This window comes from Pleurodeles waltl, chromosome 9 (assembly GCF_031143425.1).
Source record: "Pleurodeles waltl isolate 20211129_DDA chromosome 9, aPleWal1.hap1.20221129, whole genome shotgun sequence".
Lineage (NCBI taxonomy): Eukaryota > Metazoa > Chordata > Amphibia > Caudata > Salamandridae > Pleurodeles > Pleurodeles waltl.
Genome location: NC_090448.1, coordinates 127,485,128 through 127,502,604, shown reverse-complemented (window position 1 = coordinate 127,502,604; position 17,477 = coordinate 127,485,128). Strand labels below are relative to the sequence as shown.

Sequence of the window (17,477 nt, the reverse complement as noted above, 5' to 3'; positions counted from 1 at the left end):
AAGTAAGATTTACTCTTGCCTCCTATCAGTGAATTAAGAAATATTGTGTAATCGCAAAACACAAGTTCCTCAGTTCAACCTGTATACAATCAGTAACGTATGTCAATTGCCCATCAATCACGTCCAGCTTTTACCACACTCACAAATATCTGCTCCCGAGAAAATTGGAAGTCTCTCAAAGCAACTGGGATTTACACTGGACATCTTTAACCATAATCCCTCCGTTTTGCTGGAGACGAACATTTAAGGGTGCCCGAAGCATTGTTATGATTATCCTGTGTCAATGAAGATAACAAGTGTGTGTCTGCTTGCATCTTCAAAATGTTTCAGATAATTCCACCATTGCCCCAGTTCATGTTTTTGTGTAAAAACTGTAAATACTTGGTTTCGGTTTTTACACAAAGATGCGAACTAGACCGATGCTACAGGGGGCGGTCCTGGGAGCTAAAAACTGCCCTTGATAACAGTTTAATTCCAATACATAAATCACTGTATGAGGGGAGCCAGAATTGATACTTGAAAAGTGGGTTTGGCCAAGGTACATTTTCTAAAAGACAGTTCTCAACCTAAGGTCATGAGATATTCTGATACCTCTCTGGAGGAATTCAAAAGAACCAATGAACCCCATCTTCTCGAGCTGGAATTTGATGGCATTTCATGTTTCTAGGACTGGCCAGTGGTCAAAGTGAATTAAAAAAAAAGGGTGGGAACTGTGATGCTGTGCACAATGGTGACAGAGTGAATGAGCGTGGGGCAGGGTGAAAAGTGTGTCTAAAAAAACGAAATACTTTTTTCGGTCTTTCAGTTACAGGTAACTACATATACAATAAGGAGCCACTTAAATAAAAAATAAATGCAAATTAAGTTAATCAGTGCAAAATGCACTATCTTATGTTATGAAACCTCTCATATTTGATGCACTGCAGAGGTCTGCGTCTTTTACCAGAGCGCCAGTGAATTGAATGCTGGTTGGTGTTGTGGAGAATAGAAACTTGTGTTTGTCTAGTGCTTGGAGGTCCCAACCTGTGATAGGAAACACGGAGAATAGGTGTCACTATTTTAAACTTGCATTGGAGACAGTTTGAGATAGGCTGCTACAAAATGTGCAAAAAAATTGACGATAAAAAAATTGCTTCCAAAGAATAGATTTTTGTAATATCCAGACTGTACATAGCAAAAGTTTTATATATAACTGTCTTTTAAAAGCACACATGTCACACCTCAGCTGGTAACTCCTTGCATTATCACTCAAAAAGAATAAATCTGTGTCATCAGGAAGCCTCAAGTGATTCCACCAATTAAAGCCAATACTGGCTTCCAAGCAGCCTTTAGATTTGCATATTACCTAGTTGTGTACATTTGCATTTCTTTCAGGCAAGCAGGTACCCGGCAAGAAGACTTGTTTAGTTCTTTGCCCCTCCCTCGGTTTCACAACACAGGAGACTCCCTGGCTTACAAGTCATCTGAAGCATTTCAACCCTCGGAATTAACCGTCCGGGACGGTTGTATTTTTACAAAAAGTAAGGGAACAATTTTTCTTAAATTAAGAAAGTATGGGCCCATCTTGCCCCTCAGATCCCGTCGGCTTTGACCGCTGAGTTTGTCTCTTTACCAGGACGTGGCCTCCATGTCCTTACACTACAGGTATGAAGGCTTACCTAGAGTTCCACATAGATCAGTGGCACAGCAAGGTGCTATGGGCCATGTAGCTGCAAAGGGAATGGGTTTGTAGCTCTGCGTTCAGGTAGTAAAATCGCTATCTTGCTCTCCTCAACCCAGGTGCCATTGCACCTGCTGCACGATTGCTAGCTATGCATCTGACATATGTATACATAAATGTCACTTAGAACACATATCTGTTGTAATGCTCTCTTTTCATGTGTTTGTGCTCTTCCTATTTTCTTTCTGTGTGGCTGACTTTCAATAACATTGTTTATCAATATCCATGCAAAGTTCACTTTGTGTCTTCATGTCGACACTTACGTATAGGCCAACTGAGATTTCAACTTTCTTCTCACCAACGCACTCCTTAAGGTATTGTGAGCTACTCATTATCTAACGTGCTTGAACACCTCGTCAAGAGCCTAAAGCACTATATTAAGCATATGAAATGCAATACTTTCTGTATGTCACTGAAAATCGCCTTCCCTTAGTCTTATTTCCTGACCTTGATTTTATTTCTGAGTTTGTTTAAATGTTAATTAATTACGTTCTTCCTCCCAGTAGTAAAACGCTATAATGGGACAATCTATGAATGCATATCGCAGTTTCTTGATTTCCTTAGAAAAAAAGCACTTTGATGGCCTGCCAGGCCCAGTCTGTCTTGTTGAAAATACCCATAAATAATAAATAAAAAAATGAATAAATAGATACATGCAACGTGATGGAATAACTTAAAAGGTCGATTCTCCAGAGTCTAGCATAGTTTAGGAGCACCGCCTCTCTACAGTAGCAAATCAAGGATATGCCTACATACTAGTTGTATGTGCTGCTCTCAGAGTTCCCGTTTCTGGGCTGGACTGGCTGATGATCCCTCCACCCACCCAACCCTGGAAGTTGGATATTGTTCTCCAGTATATTCGGAGATTCCCTGTGTCCTGATTGGACAGCCCCACGTTGGTTTAAACCTAAGATGCTCTTGTCCTTTCCAAATTTGCTTCATTGAAAGTATTTTCAAATGAGAAATGAGGCAACGGGGTTATATTTAAGATGCTCTAGTACATACTTTCTCTAATGGAAGTCATTGTGAGTGAAACATAAAACAGTGTATGCATAACTTGACTGGCCCGGACAGCTGCTCATCTGCCCCAGAACACATTTTTGAGAACTGAGCAATTGTTGTTTGCTGTATAGGAGGGCTTCAGATAGGAAGATCCCCTTTATCATGCACAGTACCAGTCTCCTGCGTAGCTGAGGCCCTTGTCACAGTTATCTCCCTTTGTGATTTTGAAAACTCGTAAAGTTTTTGATCACCCACGGTTCAAAGTGCTATTCAAAGTGCTCCTCTTAATCTTTCTAGAAGTTCAACAAGCAGAGAGGAGCAGATGACACTTTTCTTGGAGGTTGATAGGATTTCTTTGGTGGACATGACTTCAAGGCCTTGCAGGCGGACATGGGTTTGGAGGCCCCCCTGATTGAGGGTGGAGGGGGTAAACAGAGAGGTTCCTAAGACTGGGTCCCTCACTGCATGTGGACTCTACTTTATCACAGCACACCTAAGTTGTGGAGCTCACTGTTGCTCAGCACTGGAGGGCACAGCAATATGATTGGTTGGTTCCAGGCAAGATTGGCAGATAATTCCAGAGGTCCTCTTTTAGGTAGTGCCATATAAGTGATCAGAGTGGTACTTAACATAGATGTCACATGCTACATATAAACTTTATATTCTTTGAAAAAGCCATTCTGCAGTGTTTTCATAGATTTTAATCTGTTTCATGATTTAGCAGCACATCTCTCATGAACAGGAATACAAAGGTCCATGTCTGTTCACACCAGGATACAAACTATGGCTTCTCTTTCCTTCTAGTGGCTTCTCTTCGGTGGTGGCTCTGGGGGCCAGCATCATCTGTAACCGGATCCCTGGCTTGGCCCCGAGACAGAGGACCATCTGCCAAAACAGGCCTGACGCCATCATAGTGATCGGAGAGGGGGCTCAGATGGGCATCAATGAGTGCCAATTCCAGTTCAGAAATGGACGCTGGAACTGCTCAGCCCTGGGCGAGAGGACCGTCTTTGGAAAAGAGCTGAAAGTGGGTATGTTACCTGTTTTTGTAGTCCTGCAAGGCTCAGGCCTGATGTCTTAACTGCCTAGCTTTGGTGCAAACATCCTAACTGGCATGCCAGGACATTTTTACAATCTTGTATTTTTTCTGTTTACCTAAAACGTAAATTACTTTATTTTGGAGGGCTCTAAACATCATAATGTATCAAAAATGCCAATCACTGCAGAGCCGCGTGACAAATATTCTATGAGTAGATGTGACTTACTTCTGGAATTTGAGGAGTAAGTCACACCTGCTTACACCTTACAGAAAAATCTTTGTGAAACAGGCCATAATTACTTATCAATCATCATGGCTACTGATATTGAAATAAGCATCGATCAGAGGGAACGAGTCTGTCTGTATCAAGTTCTTCAAACATTTTCCCATGCAGTAGACATGCACTAGACAACCCTGGACTTTTGTGAAGGATTATTTAATGAACTTTGAAACATAAGCCAGCAGAAATAGCATTTTGGATGATATATTTTTGAGTCTCTGACTTCCTTAAGTTTTAATCAGTTCCACATGCCACTCTTTCGGACATCATTGATTCATTGATGGGTAAATGTGATTACTAAGGGTCAGGATGGTTGTTGTACTCAGGCCACATATGACCATGTAACATAAAGTGTTCGGCCATTATCCTGCACATTTACCTCAGTGGTACTTTTGTACCACTACAAGCCACCCTGCACTGAACACCTCACTTGTCACTGTTGCTTAACTACTGGAATGAGGATAGGTCTATGAGTACACAAAAGGCTGTGGCCTTTACTCCTATGAGGCAGTTATTACCACAGAAACCTGAGACGTTCCCCCATGTACTGCAGTTAGTATTGCACATGGTGGGACGTTCACTCCTGTTGCAGTTGCTACTTTGACTCGTATGCTGCAGATGGTACCATATGAGCCAGTGGCCTTCACCTCCTATGCTGTATTTATTACCTCACAAATGCTGTGGCCTTCACCTCCTATGCTGCCCCTATTACAGCACAAGGCTGTGTCCTTCACCTCCTATGCTGCCATTATTACCTAACATGGCTGTGGGCTTCATCTCCTATGCTGCATTTATTACTCCACAAGACTGTGGTATTCACCTTCTATGCTGCATTTATTACCTCACAGGGCTGTGGCCTTCTCCTCCTATGCTGCATTTACTACCTTACAAGGTTGTGACCTTCTACTCCTATGCTACATTTATTACCTCACAAGGCTGTGTGACCTTCAACTCCTATGCTTCAGTTATTACTACAAGGGGTTCTGACCTTCACTCCTAGGCTGCAATTATCACCACACAATCCAGTTGCCTTCATATCTGTGCTGCAGTTAATACAGTTTGAGAAAGTGGCCTTCACTCTAGTAGCATAGCCAGTATTTATAGGGCCTAGTGCAAGAAAGGGAATAAGCCCTCCCTACCACTGTTTAAATTGAGAAATACAGCAATCATCAGAGTTCAGTGGGCCCCTTAGACCTCTGGGCCCCAGTGCACTTCAACTGCAGCACCAATAGAAGCTATGTCAACTCTACATCAGTCACCTTCACTTCTCTGCTGCAGTTAGTGCTGCAAAAAGCTGTGGCCTTTCCCCCTTGCTGCAGTTATTACTGCACAGGGCTCTTCCTGTCACCTTTATGCAGCAGTTCTTATAGAACAGGGCTGCATTCTTCACTCACATCCTGCAGTTATTACAAGGCTTGCAGTATAAGGCTTTCACCTTCACTTAAAATGTGTAGCTATTACTGCACAAGGCTGTGGCCTTCACTTGTATGCTGTAGGTATTACTACACAAGGCTGTGCCCTTCAGGTGTTCCTTCAGGTGTATGCTGTAGTTATTACTGCACAAGGCTGTGGACTTCACTTGTATGTTGAAAATAGTACTGTGCAAGGCTGTGGCCTTTGCTTGTATGCTATAGTTACTATTGCACAATGCTGTGGCCTTCACTCATAAGCTTCAGTTATTACAGCACAAGATTATGGCCTTTACTTGTATGCTGCAGTCATTACCACACACGGCTGTGGCCCTCACATGTACACTGTAGTAATTACTGTACAAGGGTGTGGCCTTCACTTGTAAACTGTAGGCATTATTACACCAGGCTGTGGCTCTCATGTGTATGCTTTAGTTGTTATTGCACAAGGATGTGCCCTTAACATTTATACTGCAGTTATTAGAGCATGAGGTTGTGGCCTTCACTTGCATGCTGGAGTTATTCCTGTTTAAAGCTGTGGCGATCACTCATAAGCTGTAGTTATTACTGCACAAGGCTGTGGCCTTCACGTGTATACTGTAGTTATTACTACACAAGGATGTGACCTTCATATGTACTCTGTAGTTATTAATGCACAAGGATGTGGCCTTCACTTTTATACTGCAGGTATTAGAGCACAAGGTTGTGGCCTTCACTTGTATGCTACAGTTATCAATGTGTAAGGCTGTGGCCTTCACTTGTAAGCTGCAGTTATTTTTGCACAAAGCTGTGGCCTTCACGTGCATGCTCTATTTTATTACTGCACAAGGGTGTGTCCTTCACTTGTAAGCTGCAGTTATTACTGCACACGGCTGTGGCCTTCATATGTATGCTGTAGTTATAACTGCACAAGACTGTGGCCTTCACTTGTAAGCTGCAGTAATGATCACATAAGGCAGTGGCCTTCACTTGTAAGCTGCAGTTATCACTACACAATGCTTTAGCTCTCACATGTACACTCTAGTTAATATTACTGCACAAGCCTTTGGCCTTCACTTGTAAACTGCAGATATTACTACACAAGTGTGTGGCCCTCATGTGTACACTGTAGTAATTATTGCACAAGGATGTGGCCTTCACTTTCCTACTGCAGGTATTAGAGCACAAGGCTGTGGCCTTCACTTGTATGCTGCAGTTATTACTGTCTAAGGCTGTGGCCTTCACTCATAAGCTGTAGTTATTACTGCACAAGGCTGTTGTCCTCACATGTACGCTGTAGTTATTACTTCACAGGGCTGTGGTCATCATTCATAAGCTGCAGTGATTACTGGGCAAGTCTGTGGCCTTCACTTATAAACTGTAGTTATTACTACACAAGGCTGTGGTCTTCACTTGTATGCTGGAATTATTACTACACAAGGGTGTGTCCCTTGTGTGCACCATAGTTATTGCTGTTTAAGGCTGTGGCCTTCACTTGTACTACTGCAGTTATTACTACACAAGTCTGCGGCCTCCACTTGTATGCTGCAATTATTACTACACAAGGCTGTGTGCTTCACTCATAAGCTGCAGTTATTAATGTGCAAGGATTCTGCCTTCACTTTTATACTTCAGGTATTAGAGCATGAAGTTGTGGCTTTCACTTGTATGCTGCATTCATTACTGCAAATGGCTGTGGCCATCCCTTGTATGCTGCAGTTATTACTGCACAAGGCTGAGGCCTCCATTTGTATGCTGCAGTTAATACTACACAAGGCTGTGGCCTTCACTTTTATACTGCAGGTATGAGAGTACGAGGCTGTGGCCTTCACTTGTATGCTGCAGTTATTAATGTGTAAGGCTGTGGCCTTCACTTGTTAGCTGCAGTTATTACTGCACAAAGCTGTGGCCTTCACGTGTATGCTGTAGTTATTAATGCACAAGGATGTGGCCTTCACCTTTATACTGCAGGTATTAGAGCATGAGGTTGTGGCCTTCACTTGTATGCTGCAGTTATTATTGTGTAAGGCTGTGGCCTTCACTTGTAAGCTGCAGTTATTACTGCACAAGGCTGTGGCCTTCACATGTATGCTGTAGTTATTACTGCACAAGGCTGTTGCCTTCACTCGTATGCTGCAGTTATTACTGCACAAGGCTGTGGCCTTCACATGTATGCTGTAGTTATTACTGCACAAGACTGTGGCCTTAATTCGTAAGCTGCAGTAATTATCACATAAGGCAGTGGCCTTCACTTGTAAGCTGCAGTTATAAAAACACACGGCTGTGGCCTTCACTTGGATGATGCAGTTATCACTACACAATGCTTTAGCCCTCATATGTACACTGTAGTTAATATTACTGACAAGCCTTTGGCCTTCACTTGTAAACTGCAGTTATTACTTGTGTAAGCTGTAGTTATTATTGCACAAGGATGTGGCCTTCACTTTTCTACTGCAGGTATCAGAGCACGAGGCTGTGGCCTTCACTTGTATGCTGCTGCTATTACTGTTTAAGGCTGTGACCTTCACTCATAAGCTGTAGTTATTAATGCACAAGGCTGTGGTCCTCACATGTACGCTGAAGTTATTACTTCACCGGGCTGTGGTAATCGTTCTTAAGCTGCAGTGATTACTGTGCAAGTCTGTGGCCTTCACTTGTAAACTGCTGTTATTACTACACAAGGCTGTGACATTCACTTGCATGCTGCAATTATTACTACCCAAGGGTGTGTCCATCGTGTACACTGTAGTTATTGCTGTTTAAGGCTGTGGCCTTCACTTGTACTACTGCAGTTATTACTACACAAGCCTGCGGCCTTCACTTGTATGCTGCAATTATTACTACACAAGGCTGTGGGCTTCACTCATAAGCTGCAGTTATTAATGTGCAAGGATTCTGCCTTCACTTTTATACATCAGGTATTAGAGCATGAAGTTGTGGCTTTCACTTGTATGCTGCATTCATTACTGCACATTGCTGTGGCCATCCCTTGTATGCTGCAGTTATTACTGCACAAGGCTGAGGCCTTCGCTTGTATGCTGAAGTCATACCACACAAGGCAGTGGCCTTCACTTGAATGCTGCAGTTATTACTACACAAATCTTTGACCTTCGCTCATTATCTACAGTTATTACTGAGCATGACTGTGGCCATCACTTGTATGATGCAGTTGTTACTACACAAGGCTATGCCCTTTACTTGTATGCTGCAGCTATGACTTGCACATGAATGTGGCCTTCACTTGCATGCTGCAGTTATCACCTGCATAAGGCTGTGGCCTTCGTGTTTATACTTAAGGGCATTATAGCACAAGGCTATGGAATTCACTTGTAAATTGCAGTTACTTCTACTCAAACGTACAGCTTTCAGACCTTGGTGCAACGTACACTGAATCAGAAGCGTCCAAACTAAATCAATTCGCAATCAAAGATGGCTTTGGTCAATCTCTTAATTAAAACCTTGTTGATCCATGAGGTAGATGAAGTCATGCTTGTTCTCTTTTAAGCTGATAATCACCATTGTGATTGTACTGAGGCTGACATCTCTTTATGGAAACAATGGACGAGAATATAAGTTAACTGTGCCCAAGGGTATAATTTGTTGAAGCAGATATACTAATTTCTCCTTATTAACCAGGGTGCCTGGAGAGTTGGTAATTAAACAGCACCATCAGGACCCAGGCCCTAAACTCACTGATGCACTGCACCAGTGTAGTCAAATGTTGTCGAAATGTGCCCTCAATTGCTTATGTTCCTGTTGAGATGGAGAGGCCTAGTAGCCTGGACTATAGATCTGCTTTTGGGACAGGCCAGGGATCATTGCCTCACGGTTAGAGCATTTCCTGGTACAGAAAGATTTAAAGACAATGGCATGAAAAATTACATGTGGCTAAAATCTATTAATTTTTTTTCACCAACACTTTTCTGTTCTTTTGCTGGTCAATTAAGCAAGGAAACGTTTGTGGAAAGCCAATAAACAGACGTTTTAACACACGAAGTATCAAAAATGAAATTCTGGTAAGGGGGAGGCATTTCTATAACAGAAGAGGATGCATTGAGCAGCAGCAACAGGAGAGCCCATTTGATATTCTGCCACATATGTCAATTTTCCATATTAAATATTGCATTTTTATGGATAGATAACTTGTTCAAAAAAACATTTGGGTTAACAAGTGGATAAACCCTTGGAGCAGCATACTTTAAAAAAAATAATTTACGACTTTCATAATCTCCATGGCAAAAAGGGCAGACATACTTCACAATTCATCATCTTTCCATTTACATTACACTGTTAGCAATAGTACATGTTAATAAGAAATATACTTAGACCAATTCACTGTATATTGCCGATTTTATCATCACTGTGCAGTCTCAGTCATCCTAAATTTGAATGCCGTAGATTTATTTTCCCCAAATACCGATATTATTGAAGATGTTTACACTATATGAAAATAACTCACCATTCCACAAAGGCCATGCCCTGATGTTACATACCAAGTAATTTAGACATGTATTGAGGATAATTTAGGATTGGTAAAACATGTTTTGAACAAAAATCCTGAGTGCTATTGGTTTAACAAGGGTGCGGAAAACAGTGCATAATTTGTAAATAAAAAGGTGCCGGTGCTCAAAGCTCCCCTGTTAAACAAGCGGCTGTTGCAATTAAAAGTGCGAGCACACAGTACTGAGGCAGCGTAAACCTGAAGCCCCCTTGGGCCTCTTCAGTCCATTTACAGCCACCCCCTCCCCATTCAGCTCACTCTTGTAGCTTCCTGCTTTTCCCCTTTCTGACGCTTTTTTTGTTTTTCTCTTCCTCCGTCTTTCCCACATGTCTTTTGCTCGCAGTAAATGCTTGAGACAGAAAACTAATCTCCGGCCCTCAGAAATAAGTGCCGGTGTTCAGCACCGGAAACAACAAGCACAAATTAAGCACTGGCGGAAAACTATACCGGATGATTTCTAACAATTAGCATACATATACTTTATGACGATTTTTTTTTTTTTTTTAAATTTGATGAGAAATGTGATACTTTTAATTTATTCACTTACAAATGACGACACTCATGAAAGCGAAGGCAGAGCCGAGAGTACCTAAAGAAGAAGGGTATCATTAATTTGGGAGCATTAGGGGAGAGCGATCTTAAGACTGAAATAGTCTGTGAAAACAGTAATAATACAGGCATAACTTGAAAACGAGAGCACGACCCTAGGGGTCATGAACATAAAGAGATAGATGTGGCGAGATAAGGTGGGCCAAGACCATTGGTAAAACTTGAAAACAATACAGAGGAACGGGAGTTGCACCAGGGGCTCATGGTAACCAACTGCAAGAAATGATGTGAAGGGAGCGTTGCCTCAGGGTCCTATGCACTTATAAGTCAGATTTACAAGAGCAAAAACTATCATCTGTGATTGCAAATGACTGATCCTAATTCACATATTCTGGGTTTTCATATTTTTCTCATCACATAAATCTTTTACTATTAACGAAAATCTGTTATTTGGTCAGATTTTCTCTATTCATAAAAGTGGATGGAATATTCTGAACACCATTGGTGATGGCCTCGCCAACTAGGATGGTCTATTTTGTGGGTATTCCCAATCATTTCAATACCTTTTTATTACACTAATTGTGTTTATATCCGCAGGTCTTTTTCAAGTAGGCATACAGCATGCAAGTACTTCTGTGACCTACCCCGAACTTCGCCCTTTTCTCATTAAATGCAAAGGAAGAGGATATAACTATATAATCAGATTAAGACACTTGGACATAACTGGCTACATGAAAATGAAAACAATTTCAGAGCATATAGAGGAGCTGAATTTATCCATTACTTGACCACAGATACTTTAGGGAAAGGAAACAGTTATAAAAATCTTGAAACCATTATCATAAAAGTGCAATTTCAGGCTGAAAGGAGGGAGATTAGAGCAAAAGATGTACACAAAGAACGACAAGAGACCACATATTGTACTGTGAAAGTACTATAGAGAACACGCAAGGATAAATAAGATTGATCTGACCAGCCTAGAGCAAAGATACAGTTAGAAAGGTCTATGGGGAAGCAGGGGAGAGCAGAATTAGAGATACCAGTCGAAGAAAGAGTGTTAAATATTATACAGTTGTCATTTTTTCTACAGTAGCGGCTAAGCCAGAAGAAAGAGATGAACGATTAGTGTGTCTGGCAGATGCATGGCTGCTGGTTACGGACAGCAGATCAGTCTAAACTGAGTCTTATGTGTGGAAACTGTAAAAAGGTCTCTGTATTTCTTACTACATGATTTTATTTTATAGCTACTTCACAATCAAAATGAGCATTGGCAAAATCACTAGGGCTGGCCTTTGAAAGTCTGCAATTATTTTTTTGCAAACATATGCTAAGTTAAAAAAAATAAAAACATAAAGACCTGAAAAAGTAAGGAGTACCCCAGCAGCCAAGGATGGCCATTCTGGGCACCAAAGTACTCCACTGTTCCACTTGCCCTGTACGAAATGTCATTATTAATTTTTCAGTGTTGAGTTATTGGCCACAAGTCTTTGTACATGCAGCCAACATTCCCTTTAGTTCAGATATGCTTCAGTTATGTCCACGTTTTACATAATGAAGTATTGTGTTATATGTGATCTAATCTTCCATTAGCTATGTTTCCTAGAGCAATGAGAGACTGCCCTAGCATCTCCCCTCTACTATTCAGACTTCTGTCCAACACCCAAACAATGTGTGTTGGACACAGTGACCAATTCTGATTGCGGCATAGAGGAAAATGTGATTAGCTGAAGCTTCAAGTTATTTCAGCCCTTCTGAATGGATGTCTTTTCATCAATCAGAATGGATCTGCATGTTTAGCTCATTTTGCTGCTCTTGAAGCTGGATAGAGTGAGGGATCTTGTATCCTCTTGAAGTCCATGTCCCATAGTGGTTCTCCACTTGACATGGACTTAGCATGTGGCTTATCCATCTGGAGATTCCTGATCAAAGAACAACACAATAGTTGATTAACTGATTAGAGATACTTTTCCATATTTTTCTCCAACACATCTTTTTTAGTTCTTACCACTTTTATAAGATAATGCTGTATCTAGTCCAGCAACATTATCTGTGTTGAATTTATCTGACATAAATCCAAGAAGGCATCTTAATTCAATATAAACCTAAATGGAGATAACATCTTGGCAAGCAGTCCAAATAGTATCTTGTCCTTGCAAATTAGTGTGGCCACACTCTCTGGGCCACTTACCGGCCTGTAAAATCAAGTGAATTTATTAGGAGTGATTCTGGAACTGAATCAGATTCAACTCCAAATACAGCCAACTACAGCAACTTTTTACCAAAAGGCAGATTCACCTGCCCCCTACAATGGTCATAAAACTCTTTGATGAGACAATCATGGAAGAGACTTACACCAATTTGAGTTGTTTTTTTATTATAGTTATGCTTGTGAAACAAAGATGCATATTCTTTTTTTAAAACATCGCCAGCCTGATAAGGGCCAAGGCAGTGATGGTTAAAAAAGACACAGAGACTTAAGAAAGCCCTCCACTGCAGCAGAACACATTCACTCAGCTTCTCAGGGCAGCAGGTGGATTACAGACACTAACCTGCTATTCAGCAGCTGCACATCTGTGATGCTAAGCCACCAGACTTCAAAGCTCCAGTTCTGGCTCGTACAGCTCCTAAAACTCATATTCTGCATTTTTGGGCAATTATCGTGAAGACTCAGTTGTACAGCAACGTCTTGACATTGGAAGCTATACTTAAAATGTCTTTCATTTCTTTGTGATATTCACCTTCTGGTCTTAATTTCGACTATTCTTATCCGTCTGAAACTAGTGAGACAGATCGCCTACCTCCTGGAAGGGGCTGCCTTTACATTTAGAAGATTAAACATTGATTACTATATCTATCTCTGCATAATGGAAAATATAGCATTGATGCACATCACAAAGTAAAAGGAACTCAAAGTGTCTCGGTTCTTTCTTGCAGAACAGGATGTTTGGAGCAAGTCCCCTTCCTTTCAGAGTCTTCTTCTGCTGCCTGTGGCGATGCCCATGGAATTGATTCCCACCTCTTCTATTCTCGTCACTTGCTCCCTTTAAGTAAAGTCCATTGCAAACATGGGTCCTTCCCCTAGGAAGAAGTTGATTGAAGGCAAACCCACCTTTGTGTCAGTTTCTTGCATGAGTGTATCTCTCCCCAAGGCATGCATAACCCCTGCACCATCCAGAAAAATATTTTTTTCTGCTCTTTCTCACCGATAATTGTCTGTCAGGAATAACCTAATTTCACTCATAACATATCAACATACTAACATCTAACTTCCAACTTCCAAATATGTGAGTGGTAGAAATGTCCACGTCATTTCCATAATCTCTAAGCCACAGAACCATCTGTCTTTACTTATGTGTGAGGTCTCTGCCATACTGTTATTGAGGAAAACGATTACAAACCAACTATTTCAGTCATATCCCCTGGCCTTGTCTCTAGCTTACAGCTCCTCAGGGCAACTAACTTTTTAGTGAATACTTGGCCCTTAGCATTTTTAACTGCTGATGTATGTGCCTGGCTTGTGTTGAGCCATGCTGGAATTTTGATTAGGGGGAGGTTGAAATTCCAAAGCCCAGTATAGGGTGTGCTGTTGTTTTTCCTTTGTTTAAGATTTGCTGGTTGGGTGGACCTTGAGACCTAACTTCTAAACCTATGTGGGGTAAAGTGATTTTAGGGTTATCTCAGAAGGGGGCGAAACCTATGTCACCAATGTGGTGTAATTCATATATCTGGAGTCTTATCGATTCTTAAGTTGAATTGGTCCTAAATAATTTTCCTAGATGACTGTAGAGAGCTTGTGCACATGTGCATGTGGAATGTATGTACCTGATTGCTTTGGTTAGTAAGAGTAAATACCTTGTGCTCTTTATCAGTCATGTAGTACAGAATTACCTGGGTTAAAAGGGTAGGTCACAGCTGATACCTCTCACTTTTATTGGCCTTTGCTTATAGTCTTAATCTTAAAGGTACACACATTGGAATGCCCATGGTTTTATCTCACTCAAAGGTAAAATAAAATGTTGGCAGCCTACCCAGATGTGAAATTGGCATTGGGCCCCGGGGTGTAAAGACAGCCTAAGGCTGTTTTTGGTAACTTGGACAATTTTTGCCTTAAAAAGTGTACAATGCTGGTGAATAGACAAAGACATAAATATGTATGCATATATGTTTTTTAAAACTATTTTGGCAAAGGTGGATGGTAAAAAACATGCTCACATTTGTGCTCCAGAAGAACAGGAACATTATCAGAAGTGGTTTATTAGATAGAGGTTTGGCGCAGTGTCTTGTTATCTTCCCCAACACCATGAGCTCTAATTATGACTTTGGCACAAGACCAACAAACATTTGATTTATTCCCACTGATCTACATTGTGCATATGTGGAATTTTATGTAAATGTATGGCATTGTGTAATGTGAACGTGAGCGTACTGTTTAGTATTGATTCCTTTATATCCAGCGACCCCCTCTTATCCCGTGCTGGTGTAACTATTTCTCTTACTCTTTGTGAAATGCTTCTTGTTTTATGTAACTAGGTTTGTGCTACAGCCAATACCAAAAGTAAAATACATAAAAAAAAATCTCAGGCATAGTGGTCGCCACTAGACTTGGCTCCTGTAGTTTGTCATACACTGCTCTTTAGAATACCAGATGTAGTGCAGAAAAGGTGGAACATGGAGGAAGATATATTCTGTGGAAAAGGGGCCTAGAGCCCTTCCTTCTTTAAGCGAAGTCTGTAAAAAATCTACATTTTCTGGACCCACACACCCCAGATCTACAAAACTCTTTATCTGCCTATACAGCAATTCCAATTCTGTGATTCCTTCCATGAGCAAGCAAAGTGCCTATTATCTTCAATCTCTAATCTCGGAAGTCTGAGAAGTGTGTCTTGGTAGTTTGGACTGTAGTGTTCACTAGACTGATGTTATAATTCATTAATGCATTATTTAAGTTTTTCATTGTTCTCTACATTGGAATTTGGTTAGGTGATATGAATTTGCTGCTCTCCATTTTTGCACGTGCTATTATGAATTGCACCATAACTAAAAAAGCAAGCCTTTGCTATTTACTATTCTTAAGAAAAGAGTCACTTGAACTTGAGCTATAGAGTTCCTTAACAAAACCAATACAACTGACAAGCCAGGACAAAAAATAATTATAATTTTATGTAAAAAATAAAAGAAATTCAATTAGAACACTTACTACTTAGGTGTTGATAAAGCATTATGAACATAAAATGGACTTAAATCTGTGAGGGATAGTAGAGAAAAATAAAAAATGTGTTTAGTTCTTAAGGAGACTTAAGTATCTAACTCCTGATATAGATATCATATCTTATTCAATATCACTGCTAACAATTTTCTTCTAAAATAATAATTCTATGTAGCTACAAAACCCAGCATCTCTTTCGAATATTCTAATAGAATAGGTTCATTTGTGGATTTCAACTCACCAAATGTATCCCAAATATGATAGCTCTGGACATTCATTGTTTTTTGGGGCCAAACCACTAGGCAAACCTGGACACCAAAATAAAATTCTTTTACAGACACATTGTGCCCCGATTACGTAATCGTTATGAATTTTATTACAATCATTTTCAAGAACATATTGACATTATGGCGGTGATTCTAACCGCGGCGGGTGGCGGTCGCCGCCCGCCATGCGGTTACCGCCAAATGACCGCACCGCGGTCACAAGACCGCAGCGGCCATTCTGGCTTTCCCGCTGTGCTGGCGGGCGACCGCCAAAAGGCCGCCCGCCAGCACAGCGGGAAAGACCCATCAACGATGAAGCCGGCTCCGAATGGAGCCGGCGGAGTTGCTGGAGTGCGACGGGTGCAGTAGCACCCGTCGCGAATTTCAGTGTCTGCTAGGCAGACACTGAAATTCCTTTTGGGGCCCTCTTACGGGGGCCCCTGCAGTGCCCATGCCATTGGCATGGGCACTGCAGGGGCCCCCAGGGGCCCCGCGGCACCCCCTACCGCCATCCTGTTCCTGGCGGGAGACCCGCCAGGAACAGGATGGCGGTAGGGGGTGTCAGAATCCCCATGGCGGCGGAGCGCGCTCCGCCGCCATGGAGGATTCTCAAGGGCAGCGGAAAGTCGGCGGGACACCGCCGACTTTCCGTTTCTGGCCGCGGCTGAACCGCCGCGGTCAGAATGCCCAGCAGTGCACCGCCAGCCTGTTGGCGGTGCTACCGCGGTCATTCGCCCTGGCGGTTTTTACCGCCAGGGTTAGAATGACCCCCTATGTGCCTCTTTACAACCCTTTTAAAACATTGGGTAAATGTAAATGTAAATTAGCACTTGTATAGCGCACTACTCACCCGTTAGGGTCTCAAGGCGCTGTACTCATACCGCTATGGAACCCCTCCTGGCTTTTCCCTGTGAGGCACCCACTCCTGAGCACCCCCAGGGTGAAGCCAGGCATCCAAGCGCTGTTGGGGCCGTTGTGGAGATTAAGCAAGCTATTGCCCAGAGTTGCAGAGTGGGACCCATGAATTAGATTAGGCACCGAGGCGAGAATTATAGAAGAGCTAATGATTAAATGCTGTTAATATGGAGGAAGGAAAATGGATATCTTGAAAGTGTAAAGTGCGAGTCCTAGGTGACAAGATGTACACTATAAACGTATATTAAGGAATAAGTTATCTTTTTAAGTTTACAATGTTAATTTCAGCAATTTACACTATCACTTGATGTCCTCTATTAAAACACAATGAATTCAATACCATAAGTCTAGGGTACTGTTAATACATAATACCTCGGTAAGCCAAAAGTCTAACATGCAAAAATAGCGAGCAGCACAGAAATTAATTAAAAGACAATTGTAATTTTCACCAATCAGAGCTCGCACCCAAAATCAGCTAGTTGGAGCATGTAGTGCTAAATTTGACACAAAATTGAAACCTTTAGATATATATTTTTCTTTCGATACAAGCATATGGTACAACACACAACACACACTTGTTACTGTGAGTGAAGCTTACCTAATGAGCAGGG

At 41.6% G+C, this 17,477-nt stretch overlaps 1 protein-coding gene across 1 annotated transcript in view; it reads left to right on the top strand.

The window, feature by feature from the left end:
* The window catches only part of WNT7A (Wnt family member 7A), a 117,586-nt gene that overhangs the window by 3,633 nt on the left and 96,476 nt on the right, over positions 1-17,477 (top strand). The window contains exon 2 of the mRNA XM_069206395.1: positions 3,527-3,753. Within this exon, the coding sequence (XP_069062496.1) occupies positions 3,527-3,753 (227 nt within the window). The remainder of the gene's footprint in view (positions 1-3,526; positions 3,754-17,477) is intronic.